This window comes from Scyliorhinus canicula, chromosome 12 (assembly GCF_902713615.1).
Source record: "Scyliorhinus canicula chromosome 12, sScyCan1.1, whole genome shotgun sequence".
In the NCBI taxonomy this organism is placed as follows: Eukaryota; Metazoa; Chordata; class Chondrichthyes; order Carcharhiniformes; family Scyliorhinidae; genus Scyliorhinus; species Scyliorhinus canicula.
The window spans coordinates 156828024-156846612 of NC_052157.1; the positions used below are offsets into that span (position 1 = coordinate 156828024).

The 18589-nt window shown below is 44.6% G+C and overlaps 1 protein-coding gene across 8 annotated transcripts in view; it reads left to right on the top strand.

Moving 5' to 3' along the window:
- The window catches only part of vmp1 (vacuole membrane protein 1), a 179411-nt gene that overhangs the window by 88144 nt on the left and 72678 nt on the right, over positions 1–18589 (top strand). For all 8 annotated transcript variants that reach the window (XM_038814654.1, XM_038814648.1, XM_038814653.1 and 5 more), the window contains one exon: positions 2361–2525. In XM_038814654.1, the coding sequence (XP_038670582.1) occupies positions 2361–2525 (165 nt within the window). The remainder of the gene's footprint in view (positions 1–2360; positions 2526–18589) is intronic.

Below are 18589 nucleotides of genomic sequence, written 5' to 3' on the forward strand. Positions count from 1 at the left end.
AGCATGCACAGTTAAACACTGGGCGGCACCGCAGCACAGTGGTTAGCACTATTATTCCACAGCGTCAGGGTCCCAAGTTCGATTCCCAGCTTGGGTCACTGTCTGTGTGGAGTCTGCACGTTCTCCCCGTGTCTGCGTGAGTTCCCCCCCGCCCCCACCACAACAAGTCCCGAAAGGCATGCTGCACGGTGAATTGGACATTCTGAATTCTTCCTTAGTGTACCCAAACAGGTGGCACGGAGTGTGGCGATTAGGGAATTTTCACAGTAACTTCATTGCAGTGTTAATGTAAGCATACTTGTGACAATAATAATTATTATCATTATTAAGATTACACTTAACTTTTAGTATTTCTAATAATAACTACCAGGTTTTTGAATCTTGTCTGTTTATGTGCTGATTAATGTATTTGCAATATTCCATTCCCTCAACTATGTAGTCATTATGTCTGCTTTGCTAAGTTGGCAGCACTTTTTTCCTGAGTCAAAAGGTTCTGGGTACAAACCTCATTCCAATGAGCACACACAATCTCGACTGGGAAGTGTTATATGTACTGATGTTCCATCTGTTGGATGAGGCATACTCGAGCCCTGTCTGCTCACTGAAGTGGATGAAGAAATGCTGTGGCGTTGTTTGAATATGTTCTTTGACTATGTTGGCTAACATTCCTTCTTTAGCTAAAACTGCCAAAGCACACTTTTGAGTTATTCATTTATTTATTGTTTATGGATCATGGGCCAAATTGACGATTCCTTGTGTCTAATGATTTTTAAAATAAATTTAGAGTGCCCAATTCATTTTTTCCAATTAAGGGGCAATTTAATGTGGCCAATTCACCCACCCTGCACATCTTTGGGTTGTGGGGATGAAACCCACGCAAACTATGGGAGAATGTACAAACTCCACACAGACAGTGACCCAGAGTCAGGATCGAACCTGGGACCTCGGCGCCGTGAGGTGGCAGTGTCAACCACTGCGCCACCATTCTGCCCTCCTTGGGCCTAATGATGGCTGAAACACCAACCCCCCCACCGCAAGTGTGATGTGGCCGGTAGATGCCGGGTGAGGCCTCATGTGGGCTTCCCGGCAGCCATATTGGGCGTGACCAAGCCGCACTCTCAAGTCGGTTTTAAACCTACTGTGCGAGCTCACCCGCAATCTGTTGGCCCCAGATGGGCGCTGTTCAGTACTAGTCCACACAAACGTGGTCTAGGTGGAACGGCATGCCGGGGGGGGGGGGGGGGGGGTCTCCCGGGTCATCAGAGGGATCTCGGTGGTCAGGGACAGTGCAAGGTGGCTGTCTGGCCCTCCCCTGGAATGTGGGCACCTTGGCACTGCCATGGTACCCAGGTGGCACTGCAAAGCTCTCGGGGACCCCATAGCGGGGTGTCCTTATTTGGGGAGTGTGGGTAATGCTCGTGTGTGGGGAATGACATTGTCCATGGGTGAGTGTTGTGGGAGACCCTCAAGTCACTTGGAGACCGTGGCACCCTTTCACGACGGTACCCCGATCGCTGAGGACTAAACCGCGTGGGCGAAACCAGTGAGACACTCCCCAGGGCCCAAAAAATGAACAATTGTTGTTTGAGACCGATGCGAAACTCGCTGGCAGAAATCTCCCAGGAAAACCTGCCACACATGCCACTTAGAAACTTTGCCATTAGATTGTGCCCACACAGTGTTGTAAGATGAGTGGAAGTTTGTTTACTCTTGCTCTTTTAGCAGCTTCCTCCAAAAGTAGCTTTTAGTGAACTTGCTTTTAATAACTCCAGTTCAAAGTGTAGCAAATTGCCAAAAAAGGGGAGGGGTTCCCCATGTATTGCAGCTTATTTATAGCTATGCATTGAATACAGTAAGTCCGGCAGAAAATAATTCACCAGGAACCTATATTTTGTAGAACGATTTATTTATAAAATATGCTGCTGTCTCTAGGAGGAAACTTGGCAATGAATATAGTCCTGTTTGCTGAGCATTTGGGAAAAAGTACACGTAATCAAGGATCATTATAGGCCTGGTTTTATAGAATAGGAATGGATGTGAGAGACTTTCATGCAATCACATTCTCATCATCGTGCTGCTTGGTTTCGGAGTGAATGCTCGGTTTTCTTTTTCCCCTTCTCTCTATCACCTCTCCTTCTCAGACTGATGATGACCCAACTGAGGTCAGAAGCCGGCCTGAGATAAGCTCAAGCATTTATTGTGGTTTAAAGATCCCTCCTGGGGTTGAAAGTCTAACCATTCCAAAAGGGTGATCAGTTTTCTTAAAGAAGGAAGTTGTTGAACTTTAGCAGGTTGTAGAATTTCTGAGTAACTGACTGTTCCCGAGTAACCAATCTTTATTTCTTGTGCATTGTCTTCAGGGTCCACATATTGCTTCAGTGACGTTGGCTGCTTATGAATGTAATTCTGTGAATTTCCCAGAACCTCCATACCCAGATAAAATCATTTGTCCTGATGAGAAGTTGAAAGAGACGATCTCTCTATGGGCCATTATCTCCAAAGTCAGGCTGGAGGCCTGCATGTGGGTAAGACTTCCATTATCGAAATTACTTGTCAATTTTATTTACATCTTTTACCAGAGTGTGATGTTAAACAGCGTGTACATTGCTCTATCCTTGAAGAATTTTCGACATTGTACCTTGGGTTTTCTCTCTTTATATGCAGTTTGATCTCAGCTGAAATTATAGTCAAATCTCTAAAAGTATGCTCTGTATCCCGAATAAGGCACGGGAGATTGGCCAGGTTCCTGCCATGCTATCCAGCAAGCCCTGATAGTAAAGCCTGTATGTGTGAAGCTGTTGAAAACTGGATCAAACTTGACTTGTAGTCAAATACATACCCGACATTCTCTTTCTCAGCTCAAACGCAAAGAATAGCCAACTTGGGTGAGGTACTCTAGAAAGGGCTAGGAAGAGGTAGAAAAATGAGAAAATGGAAAAGAAATTACCCCTTTCGTTGTAAACTGCACTTCGACCAATAGCATCAATCTCCAATACACTGTCTAAGTGAGCATTCTTTGAGTATGAATCTAAACATTTAACCATAATAGCTGCCACAACTGAAGCTGTTTCTGTCCATGTGTGTATTTTGTTCCCCTTAATGAGGGAAGGTGAAAAATGAAATGAAAATCGCTTATTGTCACGAGTAGGCTTCAATGAAGTTACTGTGAAAAGCCCCTAGTCGCCACATTCCGGCGCCTGTCCGGGGAGGCTGGTACGGGAATCGAACCGTGCTGCTCGCCTGCTTGGTCTGCTTTAAAAGCCAGCGATTTAGCTCAGTGAACTAAACTCTGCTGACTTTGTTTTTCATTTCCTTCCCTGCTCAAAGTGGAATGCGATTTAACGACCATCAGCTCCACTGAGCTCAGCTAGCTCTGCATAGGCCGTAGATCGAACTTGGACCTGACGTTCTGTATGGTTCAGCAACATGTATAGTGCATATACCCACTCCTGAAACAGGAGCTCAGAACTTCACACTCTTCCTAATTGTCTGAAGGACACTCGCAGACAAAAAGATGATGAAATTAGTTGTGAGCAGCTTTACGGCTACACTGTGTCAGAAATCTGAGTGGCAGGGCAGCACGGTGGCACAGTGGGTTAGCTCTGCTGCCTCACGGCGCCGAGGTCCCAGGTTCGATCCCGACTCTGGGTCACTGTCCGAGTTTGCACATTCTCCCCGTGTTTGCGTGGGTTTCGCCCCCACAACCCAAAGATGTGCACGCGAGGTGGGTTGGCCACGCTAAATTGCCCCTTAATTGGAAAAAATGAATTGGGTACTCTAAATTTTTATTTAAAAAAAAGAAATCTGAGTGCGAAGTACAAAAGTTTGGAGTCTTTTCTGTTCATGTGTTTGGAATCAAGAGTTTGATTTCTTGGATTGTGATCATTATCCTCAATGAATGAATCCAGCCAATTACCATCACATCCATCTACTCTCAATCATCAGCAAAGTGATGGAAGATGTCAGTGATAGTGCTATCGAGCAACACTTTTTCTTAGCAATTACTTGTTTACCGATGCTCCATTTGGTTCTGCCAGGACCACTCAACTCCAGATCTCATTACAGCCTTGGTCAAAACATTAGCAAAAGAACCACATTCCAGAGCTACTACTGTTGACATCAAAGCACATTTGACTTCACGTGGTATCCTTGAGGAATCCTGGCAAAATTGAAATCAACGGTAGGTAATCAGGGAAGGTCTCCATTTGTTGAAGTCACAGCACAGAGGAAGATGGTTGGAAAGGACAATGGTCATCACAGGACATCACTGCATGTTCCTCAGGGTAAGACTAATGGGCTGGTAATTGGTTGGTTTGAATTTATCCTACTTTTTGTGGACAAAACTTATCTGGGCAATTTTCCACACTGTTGGGTAGATGCTAGTGTTGTAGCTATCATTGTAGCTATCATGGAACAACTTGATGAGTAATGTTAGTACATGTCTTCAAAACTACAGCTGGGATGTTGTAAGGACCCATAGCTGTTGCTGTATCCAATGCATGTGGCTGTTCCTTAATATCATGTGGAGTGAATCACATTGGCTGAAGACAGGCATCGGTAATACTGGGGACCTCCGGAAGAGACCAAGAAGGTCAGCCACTTGACACTTCTGGCTGAAGATGTTTGCAAATGCTTTAATCCAGTGTTTTTCAAACTTTTTTCCCCCGGGGCCCACTTTTACCAACTGCTGACCTTCGTCACCCCTGCCGGCCGACTTTTGCAACCCACCATTATTTCTTTCCTTTAATGCGACAGGTGATTCTGCTTGGTCCTCACAATCTCACTTTCAATGTTACATTTCTGCTAAGGACTTCAGCTGGCTTTTAAAATTTAGAGTCCCAATTCATTTTTTCCAATTAAGGGGCAATTTAGCCTGGCCAATCCACCTACCCTGCACATCTTTGTGTTGTGGGGAGGAAACCCATACAAACACTGGGAGAATATCCAAACTCCACAAGGCCAGTGACCCAGAGCCGGGATCGAACCTGGGACCTCTGCGCTGTGAGGCAATAGTGCTAACCTCTGTGCCGTCGTGCTGCCCTGCTGGCGGTTTAAGTTCTCGCTGCATCCTTTGGAAAAAAAAATCAAGAGGTTTGTCCTCAAACTCACCATGCTTAGTCTTCAAATGTCTTTGAAGCTTTAAGGATTTTGAAATTTCATTTACCAGTACTTACCTGCATATAACGCATATGGGCTTTGCATCCTAATTTGGATTGGATTGGCTCATATAATCTACTTGTCACTGTTTCCTCTACTTCAACCTCCAACCTGGTTATATTTAAACAAGCTTCCTCAAGTCCAAACTCGCACAGCTGAACTAAAATTGGCCACGGGTAGAAGTGAAAAAATTGAATGTATATTTTTTTAAATGTCAGGCTTCTTCTAAAGGGGTTTAATATACAAATTTGAGGAAAAATGTATGCCATAAAATCTGGCGTATAATTTGAGACCCCTCCCAGAAAAATCTATGAATTCTGTACAAAATAAGGGACCGCATATCAATATATCTGGCCACTAAAATTCGCACCATGTTAACTGCCATTTAGTTGGAGACTGGCGATAGCTGCAGGGGGAGGGAATTTAATATCCACAGCAGAAACCAGTGTTGAAGTCTGCAGAAACAATGGTATTTAAATATTGGATGTTGCACTGTGGATTGACAATAAGTAGGAATGCACTTAATTGAAAAGGACACTAGGCAACATAGTGATAACTCTGGTTACATGTCCTGTTGCATTACCCGCTTGGGTTAATTAAAAGCCAGAGATCTTTGGGGATCTCTGGGTCTATGCATGAGTAAATATGGGATGTGTTTTTCCTTGACCTCAGACATTAACTCTGGCTGGAGGGACTTGGAACTTTTTTGAAAAAAAAGCTGAGTTGAATTATTCCAGTCAAATCATCCGGCAACTGTGATGTGGATATATGCAGCTATAAAATTGCACCTGGGAGATCAGTTCTCTTGCATCGTCCAGGGAGTAATAGTACCCAATGATGTCATGTTCATCTCTATCATGACTAACCATAGCTGCAGGCTACAACATGCAGGTTTACCAGACTAATCCCTAGAATGGCAGGATTGTCTTATGAGGAGAGATTGAGAGAACTGGATCTGTATTCGTGAGTTTTGAAGGAAGAGAGGTGATCTGATTGAAGCTTACAACATTCTTACAGGGTGTGACAGGGTAGATGTGGATAGGATGTTTCCTCTAGCTGGTGAGTCAACAACAAGGGGACACGGTGAAAATCTCCCCAAAAATAACCAAGTGTCATTTTGGGCGGGATTCTTGGGATGACTTCCGCCAGGTGTCTGGACGCAATCCAGATCTCAATTCACTCTCATTTGGTTGTTTTTTATGCGCTTGAGGAAATTCTCACTGAATTATCCCACATTTAGAATTGTTTCTGGAGTGGGGAACTAAAGATGCCGGCAAGACCGGCCCCTCTGAGATCGGGGCGCACTTTTTATTGGATGCCGAAATCTCCTATCCAGAAACATTGTGACCCCCCCAAAACTTCCCGGCAGACATGGGCAACAACCCCAAACCCCGGGGTTGCCAAGGCACATTCCTCCTTTAAGGCTGCCCACCTCCATCTTCAACCCCCTCAAAACCCTTGGCCTTTCCTTCATATTCACCCTTAGTGCCCCTCCTTCACCCCTTCTTTCATGGGCATGGCCCAGCACCCTGGCTCTGGCTCTGGCACTCCTACAATGCTAACCAGGAAGTGACAGGTTGGCAGTGCCTGGGTGCCATGCTGGTAATGCCGGGTGCTGAGCCTGCCTTGTCCCTGACCAGCTGGGGGTTCCAATGGCCTCCAGGCCCCAGAGCATAGCCATCACGTCTGGTTTCCATTTTTTGGAAAACAGTACTTATTCACACTGGCCTCTGGCTGCGCCAATGGGGCCAGTGAATCCCAGGAACCGGGAGACTCCGGCCTCGAACAGGCTGTGCATACTTAAATGAATTTTAAGACTCATTAAGTATGCTGATCTGGATCACGCCCAGCGTGATGGTGCGGAGGTTTGGTGCCCGGCACAAAACCCATTTAGGGTCTTTCCCGCTATTCTCCGGGAAAAGCAGGGTCAGTGTTGGCCGCAATGTGGAAACAAATTAATGGCCGTACCCTCAGAATAAGGTGCAGACCATTTAAGACTGAGATGAGGAGGAAATTCATCACTAGACAGGGTAGATGCAGAAACAGAGATCAGAGTGTAAGGCTACAGGGTAAAGCACTTGGGATTGAGATGATAAGAAATTTCTTCACTCAGCGAGTGGTTAGCCTGTGGAATTCGCTACCAGACAAGAGCAGTTGAGGCCAAAACATTGTATGTTTTCAAGATGGAGTTAGATGTAGCTCTTGGGGCTAAAGGGATCAAAGGATCTGGAAGGGGGCTGGAAAGCGGGAACAGGTTACTGAGTTGGATGATCAATTGTGATCATAATGAATGGCAGAGCACGCTTGAAGGGCCGAATGGTCTACTCCTATTATCTGTAAGCAGCATGGTGGAACAGTGGCTAGCACTGCTGCCTCCCAGTTCCAGGGACCTAAGTTCAATTCTGGCCTTGGATGGAGTCTGTTTGGAGTTTGCACTTTCTCCCTATGTCTGTGTGGGTTTCCTCCAGGTGCTCCAGTTTCCTCCCACAGTCCAAAGGTCTGGAGGCTATGCGGATTGGCTATGATAAATTGCTCCTTGATGTCAAACGATGTGCTGGTTAGATGGGGTTACGGGGGTAGGGCGGGGGAGTGGGCCTAGGTAGGGTGCTCTTTCAGAGGGTTGGTGCAGACTTGATGGGCCAAATGGCCTCCTTCTGCAGTATAGCAATTCTAATTTCCATGTCTGGCTCTTGTGTTCTCATGCATGTGAAAGTGTATGTGAAATCCACATCAACTTGTAGCGGGGGGCCAGTTGGCTCATCTGGTTGAACGGCCATGTGCAGGGGGTTCGATCCCTGTTCTGGCAGGTGTGCATTCGGACCTGCCTCCTTGCCCTACCCATAGTGGAGGTTATGGTGCTGTGGGCTGGACCTGCGTTCAGGCAGAGACCTCAGATAAAGATGATGCATGTTCCATGCATTATCCAAAGAATTCTAGCCCTGTAATCTGTAAATCAAAGTCACTATTTGCATCAATTATTTATAAATAATGAAATCTGAGATTATTTTCTGACTTTTGTGTCTGCACTGCTGACGGAAAAGGTCAGAGGGGTAAGCAGAAGGAAAAACCCAAAGGCAGATACTTGCCCCTGAATGCGGTAATACACTTTTTGAAGGACTGATTGTGCCTGACCCTAGAAGGCAAGAGGAAAAATCTCTTCTGAAGTAAGGAGTTTTGCTCAACAACAAAACCAACTTTGGCTAGGCTTGTTTCTTTCCCTCTTGACACATACATTCACTTCTTGCCTAAATTGACCCTTGTCACCTTCCTTAGTTTTCTTATTTTTAATTAGTTCTTGTATCAAACGTGCTTAATTTGCCTTTTAAACTCTGCTGTTGGTTGTGAACACTAAATTTGTTCAGTTTGAAATATAATGCATTGTAAATCTCAAATCTGTGCTTCCTGTCAACCTTTTCCATTTATGAATCTATATTTGTGCTGGAAAATGTCTCTGTAAATTTGCCATGTTTTAATTATGCCCCCCCTGCCAGTGTAGGTGTGGCCGTGGCTCCTCTTGGGAGGATTTCATTGCAGCATGGCGAGATTGCATGGTTTCCATTACTAAGGCAGTCAAATAAAAATATTCAAAAATGTATGATTCTGAAAAGAGGATTAAGTTATTTCTGCATGCCCTGCCCAATTACCCACCAGCCTTTAACACCATTTTACCTGAGGATGACCTGATTCTTGACCCCCTATGTGCAATGCTTTAAGAGATTGACTAGTAACTATAAAAATTTGCTTGCTGACTTGATGAGGCTTTTATTAAAGCCACTGTTTCAACAAGAGGTGGGAAACATACAGAAGTTAAACTTTGGATTTGTTTGAAAAAAACCTGGTTGTTTGCTGTGAGTGCTACTGAAAATGAAGTAAAGCGCTCCTAATCACCAGAATATGCAATTGTGTATGCACTAATCCTTAAGGAAAAGTTCAAGTGAAGTTTTTTTTATAAAAAAAAGTTTACATTTATAGAACATCCGTCACAACCTCTATCTCAAAACATTTGTAACAAATTAAGTATTTTCAAAGTATAGGATAAATATACACAAGGTACTGACATTTTTCAGTCCTGTTGATAGATCAATATGGGACAGGAAACTGTGACATACTCCCCTGCAAGTCTTCCAAATACTGCCTGAATTCTTTAGAGAGCCGATTGATTCAGTGGCTCAACTGAAACAAGGCATTCTGACAAAGTAGCATCCCTCTGCACTGCAGTTGAGTGCCAGCATAGATTACGTGCTCCAGTCTCTGCAGTTAGCCATGAAACCTGAACCTTTGTGAGAGTGCTACGAGCTGAATCATAGCTAACCCTGTGACCAATTTCAATTGTTTGTTGAATTGAAGAATGAGGAAGTTTTAAACAAAACAAATACAGTTCACCATCTTCTTGGGTACATTTAGTTGCTCTTAGAAATGCTTCAGCTGGAGAAGTAATTGGAATTTTCCGTTTTGCAAGAAAATTAATTATCTTTTAAAGGCCAATTCAATCTTTCAATTTTACCCGTCAGTGAGCAAACGTCTCGGTTTTGGAAAGTGGCCTACCCATGGATTTCTACTGAACACCCTCGATACCTTTTTTGGTTTGAATTTGTTTAATGAATGAATCAATGAGGATATTTGATACTGTCAGTTGTGTCTCTACAATTTCTGTTGTGCAATTTGATTCATATGATCTCTGGGGCTATTTTAGGTTGGCTGAAGAGGACGGAGAGGAATTTTCAAAAGTATTCTTTCCCTTATTGCCATCTTTTTCCCCCCTCGATTGCACAACTGGAAGGCCAGGAAGTGTCTGGTCATGATACTCCAGCCATTCTGGGGCACCGAGCAGGCTGGATGGGCCAGCTGATCTATTTTCCATTTTTGAATGTTTCACTTCAGGTTTTAAGTGGACTCACCCTATTTTCACTCTCTTGGTACAAAACAATTTTTGATGTATTTTATTCCAAATGTATTTAAAGGTTACAAAACATAAACAATTCGCGGAACAAACTTCCCAACACACAACTATATAGTTTATACAAATTTTCCCCTTTTTCACCCCCCTCCTCAAACATGGCCACGAACATCCCCTACCTTGCCTCAAAGCCCTCCGCTGAACCCCTTTAATTCGTATTAATCTTTTCCAACCGAAGAAAGTCATATAAGTTCCCCAGCCAAGCCGCATTCCTGACCGCCACTCCAGCATAGAATCATAGAATTTACAGTGCAGAAGGAGGCTATTTGGCTTATCGAGTCTGCACCGGCCCTTGGAAAGAGCACCCCACTTACGCCTATACCTTGACCCCATCCCAGTAACCCCACTTAACCTTTTGGGCACTAAGGACAATTTATCATGGCCAAGCCACCTAACCTGCACATCTTTGGACTGTGGGAGGAAACAGGAGCACTCGGTGGAAACCCAAGCAGATACGGAGAACGTGCAGACTCCGCACAGACAGTGATATAAACTGTGAATCAAACCTGGGACCCTGGAGTTGTGAAGCAACAGTGCTAACATCTGTGATACTGTGCCACCCTTCGCTGAGCAACCAGAAATGCAAAGGCTACAACATCGGCTCTCCTCCCCTACATCAGCTCTGGTTTCTCCGATATCCCAAATATCGCCACCAATAGGTCCGACTCAACCTCCACCCCCGCGATCCTTGTTAGCGCCGTGAACACTCCCGCCCAAAACCTCTCCAACATTTCGCAGCCCCAGAAAATATGAACATAATTTGCTGGTCCTCGCCCATACTTCTCACACTCGTCTGTCACTCCCTGGAACAACCCAGTTATTCTTTCCCTGTCATGTGTACCACCTTTAACTGTATCAGGCTCACCTTGCGCAAGAGGAACCCGCATTTACCCTTCGTAGCACCTCACTCTATACTCCCCAGTTTATGCCCCCTCCCAGCTCCCTTAATCTTCACCACCTGCTCACCTCCCTGCTTTCCCAGTCACCCTTATGTCTCCAATCCTGCCCTCCTTCCACATCTGGAAGCAGCAGTCGCTCCAACAGGGTATACCTCAGCAACCTGGGAAACTCTTTCCAAACCTTTTGTGCGAAGTTCCTCACCTGCAGGCACCTAAACTCAATTCCTTTTGGGAGCTCTACCCTCTTCCTCAGTTCCTCTATACTGGAAAACATTTCTGCTAGGTACAAATCCCTCAACTTCACTAGCCCCACTTCTCTCCACTTCATATGCACACCATCTATCCACCCTGGCTCAAAACCGTGGTTTTTCACACAACAGCATTAACACCAACATCCCCTCTATCCTAAAGTGCCTCCTCTGCTCGTTCCAGACCTTCACCGTGGACTGCTTCCTTGGCACCATTGGCAAATCTGCCATCCGCATAGACCTCAAGCCTGAGCCCCTACAGGATTCTTCCTCCATCCTAACCCATTCTACCCGTTCTCCTTCCCACCACGACCTCACCTTTCCATGTTCGCCGTCCAGTAATAAGGTAGCAGGTTCGGCAATGTCAACCCTCTGTCTCTGTAACAGGGTCTTCTTAACCCTTGGCACCTTCCCTGCCCATACAAAGTCTGAAATAATCACATCCAGTTTTCAAAAGAAGGCTGTTGGTACAAAGATCGTGAGTGTCTGGAATATGAACAGGAAGCTCGGCAGAATGTTCATGTTCACCACTTGGACCCTGCCAAAGTCAAGTACAGTGTGTCCCACATCTTCAGATTCTCCCTAACCTCTTCCACCAATTTTGTTAAATTCCATGTGTGTAGCATCGCCCATTCCCTCGCTATTTGAATCCCCAGGTATCTAAACCTGTCTCTGGCCACCTTAAATGACAACCCCCCCAGATTGGCTTACCGACCCAACTTGTCCACCGGGAACACTTTACTTTTACCGACATTTAACTTGTATCCCTAGAATGGCCCAAACTTCCCAACAGGCCCATGATCCTCTCCATGCTCTCCAGCGGGTCCGACACAGACAAGAGTAGGTCGTCCATGTATAGGGACATCCAATGCTCCCTTCATCCCCTCGTAAATCCTCGTCACTCTGCCGACCTCCTAAGGGCCATTGCCAGAGGTTCTATAGCCAACGCAAACAGCAGCGGCGACAGCGGGCACCCCTGCCTTGTTCCCCTGTGCAGTTCAAAGTTCTTTGAACCTATGTCATTGGTTCACACACTCTCCATTGGTGCCACATATAACAGGTGCTTGTATGCCACAAACTTGGCCCAAACCCAAACCTTCCCAGCACCTCAAACGGATAGAACAAAGAAAAGTACAGCACAGGAACAGGCCCTTCGGCCCACCAAGCCTATGCCGACCATGCTGCCCGTCTAAACTAAAATCTTCCACACTTCCTGGGTCCGTATCCCTCTATTCCCGTCCTATTCATCTATTTGTCAAGATGCCCCTTAAATGCCACTATCTTCCCTGCTTCCACCACCTCCTCTGGCAGCGAATTCCAGGCACACACTACCCTCTGTTTAAAACAAAACTTGCCTTGTACATCTCCACTAAACCTTGTCTCTCGCACCTTAAACCTATGCCGCCTAGTAATTGACCCCTCTACCCTGGGAAAAAGACTTTCGACTCTGTCTATGTCCCTCATAATTTTGTAGAGCTCTATCAGGTCGCCCCTCAACCTCTGTCGTTCCAGTGAGAACATACCAAGTTTATTCAACCGCTCCTTATAGCTAATGCCCTTCATACCAGGCAACATCCTGGTAAATCTATTCTGCACCCTCTCTAAAGCCTTCACATCCTTCTGGTAGTGTGGCGACCAGAATTGAACACTATACTCCAAGTGTGGCCTAACTAAGGTTCTATACAGCTGCAACATGACTTGCCAATTCTTATACTCAATGCCCCGGCCAATGAAGGCAAGCATGCCGTATGCCTTCTTGACTACCTTCTCCACCTGTGTTGCCCCTTTCAGTGACCTGTGGACCTATACACCTAGATCTTTCTGACTGTCAATACTCTTGAGGGTTCTACCATTCACTGTATATTCCCTGCCTGCATTAGACCTTCCAAAATGCATTACCTCACGTTTGTCCGGATTAAACTCCATCTGCCATCTCTCCACCCAAGTCTCCAAACGATCTAAATCCAGCTGTATCCTCTGACCGTCCTCATCGCTATCTGCAATTCCACCAACCTTTGTGTCGTCCGCAAACTTACTAATCAGACCAGTTACATTTTCCTCCAAATCATTTATATATACTACGAACAGCAAAGGTCCCAGCACTGATCCCTGCGGAACACCACGAGACACAGCCCTCCAATCAGAAAAGCACCCTTTTATTGCTACTCTCTGCCTTCTATAGCCTAGCCAGTTCTGTATCCATCTTGCCAGCTCACCCCTGATCCCGCTACTGCACCCAGTCAAAAGCCTTCTCCGTGTCCATGGGCACCACTACCTCCAGCACCTGGGCTCTCGACGGGGTCATTATCATGTTTAACAGTCGCCGTATAATACTAGAAAACTGCCTGCCCTTTACGAAGCCCGTTTGGTCCTCCGTCACCACCCCCGGGACACAACCTTGTTCCTGCCACTAATTTAACCAGTACTTTCGCATCCGTATTTAACAACAATATGGGCCTATATGACCCACCTCCTGGTACAATATAGCAGGTTTGTTTTAATTACTTGAGCTATGGGAGCTTAACAACAAGGTTAAACAAACAAAAAGAATTGCACAGCTGCAAACCTAACCGGAAAATGTTCCCACACCCTCCTCCATCATTGGTGGCTGTTCTTTCAGACTTTGTGACCCATATCCTGGTTGAGGCTGGTTTAGCACAGTGGGCTAAACAGCTGGCTTGTAAAGCAGAACAAGGCCAGCAGTGCGGGTTCAATTCCCGTACCGGCCTACCCGAGCAGGCGGCGGAATGTGGTGACTAGGGGCCTTTTCACAGTAACTTAATTGAAGCCTACTTGTGACCATAAGCGATTTTAATTTCCTTATGCCCATAACCAAATCCCTAGATTTTACCACCTCCCTTCATAACTTTTTCTTTGATTGTACTTTAAGCATCCACCACAATTTGGTGTTTCAATTTTGTCCTTCCTCCATGATTTTCATTCGTATTTTCTTCTATCCTGTAAAGGCAGACATTGTTTCCTGCATCTTATTGTTTGTCGTTGTAATGCACCATGAATAAGCACTTGTAAAATGAGGCAACGGAAAAGCCAAACTTTTCATCCTTTTATGGTTGTTTTGTATCAAATGTTATTCCTATAGCAAATATATTTTGGCAGCAATATCCTAACAAAGCTACTTTTAATGCAGTTTCAAACATTGTATTAACTCCAATAAACCACACCCTAATTAGATTTATCTCAAGGGATAAGCACAATCTTCCTGCCAGGTTGAACAGGATCAACCTCCCTAACGTGCAGTAATCACATGTAAATGAAGTATCTGGGAAAACGAGTTGCTAGGATGTATTCGAGGAAGTGTATTTCACAGAAATAATGATGCCTCTAGCTATTGTGAAATAATTGCTTTATATACCAAAAATCCACTCCATTGTAACTCCTTGTGACGGTTGAAAAAGGAAGTAATGATTCTTCCTGATAAATGTTTTGAAAAATATAGAGCTGATTAACAACAGAAAAGAGCGATGTACTTGACTAAGACAGCCAGATCAAATCTCCTTCTAGAAGACCTGTGTTACTGTAATGTTTTTGCAACATCTTTCCTCCACAATCCTTTTGTAGATAATTACCATTATCTACCTGCTGTCCGCTGTAGCTTCAAGCGAGGGTCATCAGTTAGCAATCAGCTAATTTTACCTTTCGCTGCTTCTGGGAATTGTGAGGCCTGTTAACTCGATACAGTCCAGAGATTTCATCTAGGGCTCCATCTTGGCTTGTAGCCTTTTGGCAGTGATCAACCCTACTGTGTCATTTATGGAAATTTGGTTTGTGGGTTTTTCCCCCTCTTCCTGAAGTTTCCCTGGACCGCACACACACACTTTTATTGAAAGATGGGCTGGGTATCTGCTCTCGGGTGACCTAAATTGGAAGCCAGAGGCAAGTGGCCCACTTTCAGGCTGTTGTGTGGTTGCAGCACTGAATCTTTACCCAGCGTAACCACGCTGGAGTATGGAGAATTGGAAGTGCACACTACCTCTTTGGTGAAGTGTGCTGTTGGTCTGGCATCCTGTGATCCTCTACAGAATTACATTTTTAAACATGCTTTCCACTGACATTACATCTTGTGCAAGAGAAGATTGCAATGCACAAAATCGTTTGAGGAGACCATTTATAGTTTTTCTATTCACACCATGGGTGTAGATGGCTCATGGGAGTGAGTACCATTTGAAGTGGGATATCTATTTTCAAATTACATAGTCCTTCATTTTATTTAGTTTAAGAATAAATTGTGCATGGTCAATTGAAGATTTTTAAAAATTATTTGTGTTTAGTGATGATGGAATTGGGGTGGCACTTTAGAAAATCGTTCTCCAATGTCACCTGGTGGCCAGAACCTTCAACTAGGCTGTAATAGTTAACATAAGAAAGTAATGGGAAACATTGTGCCTATTTCGAATAGTAAAACATGATCAAAATTATGACAACCGAGAGTGCACACCCAAGCAAAATGTGCTTGAATCAAGGGCAACATTGTGGCATAGTGGTTAGCACTGCTGCCTATGACGCTGAAGGCCCAGGTTCAATCCTGCCCTGGGTCACTGTCCGTGTGGAGTTTGCACATTCTCCCCGTGCCTGCGTGGGTTTCACCCTCTCAACCCAAAGATGTGCAGGATGGGTGGATTGGCCACGCTAAATTGCCCCTTAATTATAAAAAAATATAATTGGGTACTCCAAATTTATTTTAAAAGAAAATGCCTGAATTTGTAAATGTATTATTTAAGACAATATTTGCATCTTTGACTTTGTCCATATAAATGTTTCTGGAACCTACCTCTCCATTCACCTGAGGAAGGAGCAATGCTCCGAAAGCTAGTGTTTGAAACAAACCTGTTGGACTTTAACCTGGTGTTGTAAGACTTCTTACTGTGCCCACCCCAGTCCAACGCCGGCATCTCCACATCATAAATATATATACAATGGCTTGAGTAAAATATCTATGTGAATCTTACAATAACCATGAAATATTTGAACATCTATCTATCTATATATATATATATATATATATAATGATTTGGGGCATCTGCATGAGGCTCATTAATTATAAATTCACTTCTTCACAGTTCCATTGAAATTGTTTTTTGTGTATTTAAGGTGATTTGGCAAAGTTGTATTGCAGATTGTATAAAACTAAAGAAATGCTTATTTTGTACACTAATGACTGTAGGTTTGTTATGTCTGCACAAAACCTTATTGTATTCGACCTCCTTTGAGAAACCCACAAACATTTCCTTCACATTTTGCATTCCCTGATAGAACCTGATCATCTCTCAGATTGGTAACTTCCAACAGTAAAATGAGATCAATCAGATTGAGGATGAGGGGAGGATTGGATTGTCTTGTAGGGGGGAGTGGATTTATTGAACAACCCACCTCCTGTTTTGTGGTGGTGGGAGGTGGCCCGCCATTTGCTGGTGGCGGGATCTTCTTGCCCCGCCATTGTCAACAGAGTTTCCCTTTGAATTCGCCTCTCATCACTGGGAACCCTGCAGTGGGGTGCACTGTCGGTGGGAGGGAACAATCCTATCCCACCTGTGTTAGTGGCTGCAAAATCTCATCCACACTAACGTATATTTTATAGTAGCCAATTCAGCCCCTCGAGTCTGCTCCGCCATTCAATCAGATCGTGGCTGATCTCTTCCTGGTCTCAAAGCCACCTCCCTACCTCTAGGGGCTGTTTAGCTCACAGGGCTAATCGTTGGCTTTGAAAGCAGACCAAGGCAAGCCAGCAGCACGGTTCGATTCCCGTAACAGCCTCCCCGAACAGGCGCCGGAATGTGGCGACTAGGGGCTTTTCACAGTAACTTCATTTGAAGCCTACTCGTGACAATAAGCGATTTTCATTTCATTTCTTCCCCATTTCCCTTTAACATATTTTTAAAATCAGAAATATATCGATCTCCCCCTTGAAGCTATTTAATGATTTGAACTCCACCACACTATGAGGCAGCGAGTTCCAGAAATTCACCACCCTCTGCGACAAGTAGTGCCTCCTCATCTCTGTTTTAAATCTACCACCTTTCAATCTATATCTGTGACCTCTTGTCCTAGATTGCCCCACAAAGTGGAACATTTGGTCAACATTTACTTTATCAATGACTTTTAGTATTTTATATGCCTCAATCAGATCCCCTCTCATACTTCTAAACTCCAGCAAGTATAAGCCCAAACTGTTTAATCTCTCCTCGTACGTCAACCCCTTCATCCCCGGAATCAATCTGATGAACCTCCTCTGAACAGCCTCCAATGCCGCCACATCCTTCCTCAAATAAGGAGACCAAAACTGGACACCTCACCAACATCCTATACAATTGCAACAATACTTCTCTACTTTTATACTTCAGTCCTTATGCAATAAGCGCTAGCATTCCTTTTGCCTTTCTTATTACATTTTGTGCCTGCATATATAGACTTTCTGTGATTCATGAACAAAGACACTCCGATCCCTGTGTCCAGATACATTTTGAATCTGCTTTCCATTTAGTTAATTTGCTTTTTTGATTCTATTTTTAGTAGTTTTTTTGCTGACCCCTAAAGTTCTCCCAATCCTCCAGCTTACCATTATCTTTTACAGTATGGTATGTCCTAGTTTTTGCCTTTGTCCTCCTTGACTTCCTTGTTTAGCCATGGAACCCTTTTCTCCCTTTTACAATTCCTCTTCCTTTCAGGAATATACTTTAATTGGAGGCATTTAATATCTCTTTGAACATCCGCCTTTGCTGCTCAACTGTCCTACCCTATCATAGATCCCGACACTGCAGAAGGAGGCCATTCAACACATTGAGTCTGCACCGACCCTTGAAAAGGGCATCCTACCTAGGCCCACGCCCTATCCCTGTAATCCAGTAACTCCACCTAACCTTTTGGTCACTAAGGGACAATTTAGAATGGTCAATTCACCTAACCTGTACATCACTAGACTGTGGGAGGAAACCTACGCAGACACGGGGAGAACGTGCAAATTCCACACAGTCACCCAAGGCTGGAATTGAACCCGGGTCCTTGGTACTGTGAGGTAGTAGTGCTAGCCACTGGCCGCCATGCCGGCCCTATTTGTGCTCAGCTGGTGAAATAAACCAGACTCTATTGTGTATGCAAAGCTGTGTTTTAAATGAAACTGCAATCTAGAAACTCCTTGAGCTCTTTCCACATGCTGCTGGTGGCCAGTAACAGCTGTAGTGTGCCTGATCTAGACGTTCATCCACCCTGAGGCGGCATCCACAGCAGTATTTTTTAAAGGCCTCTCTGTGAATATTGGCACACACCTTTATAAATACTGACTTATTCCAAGGGGAACTTGCATCCCCCAAAAA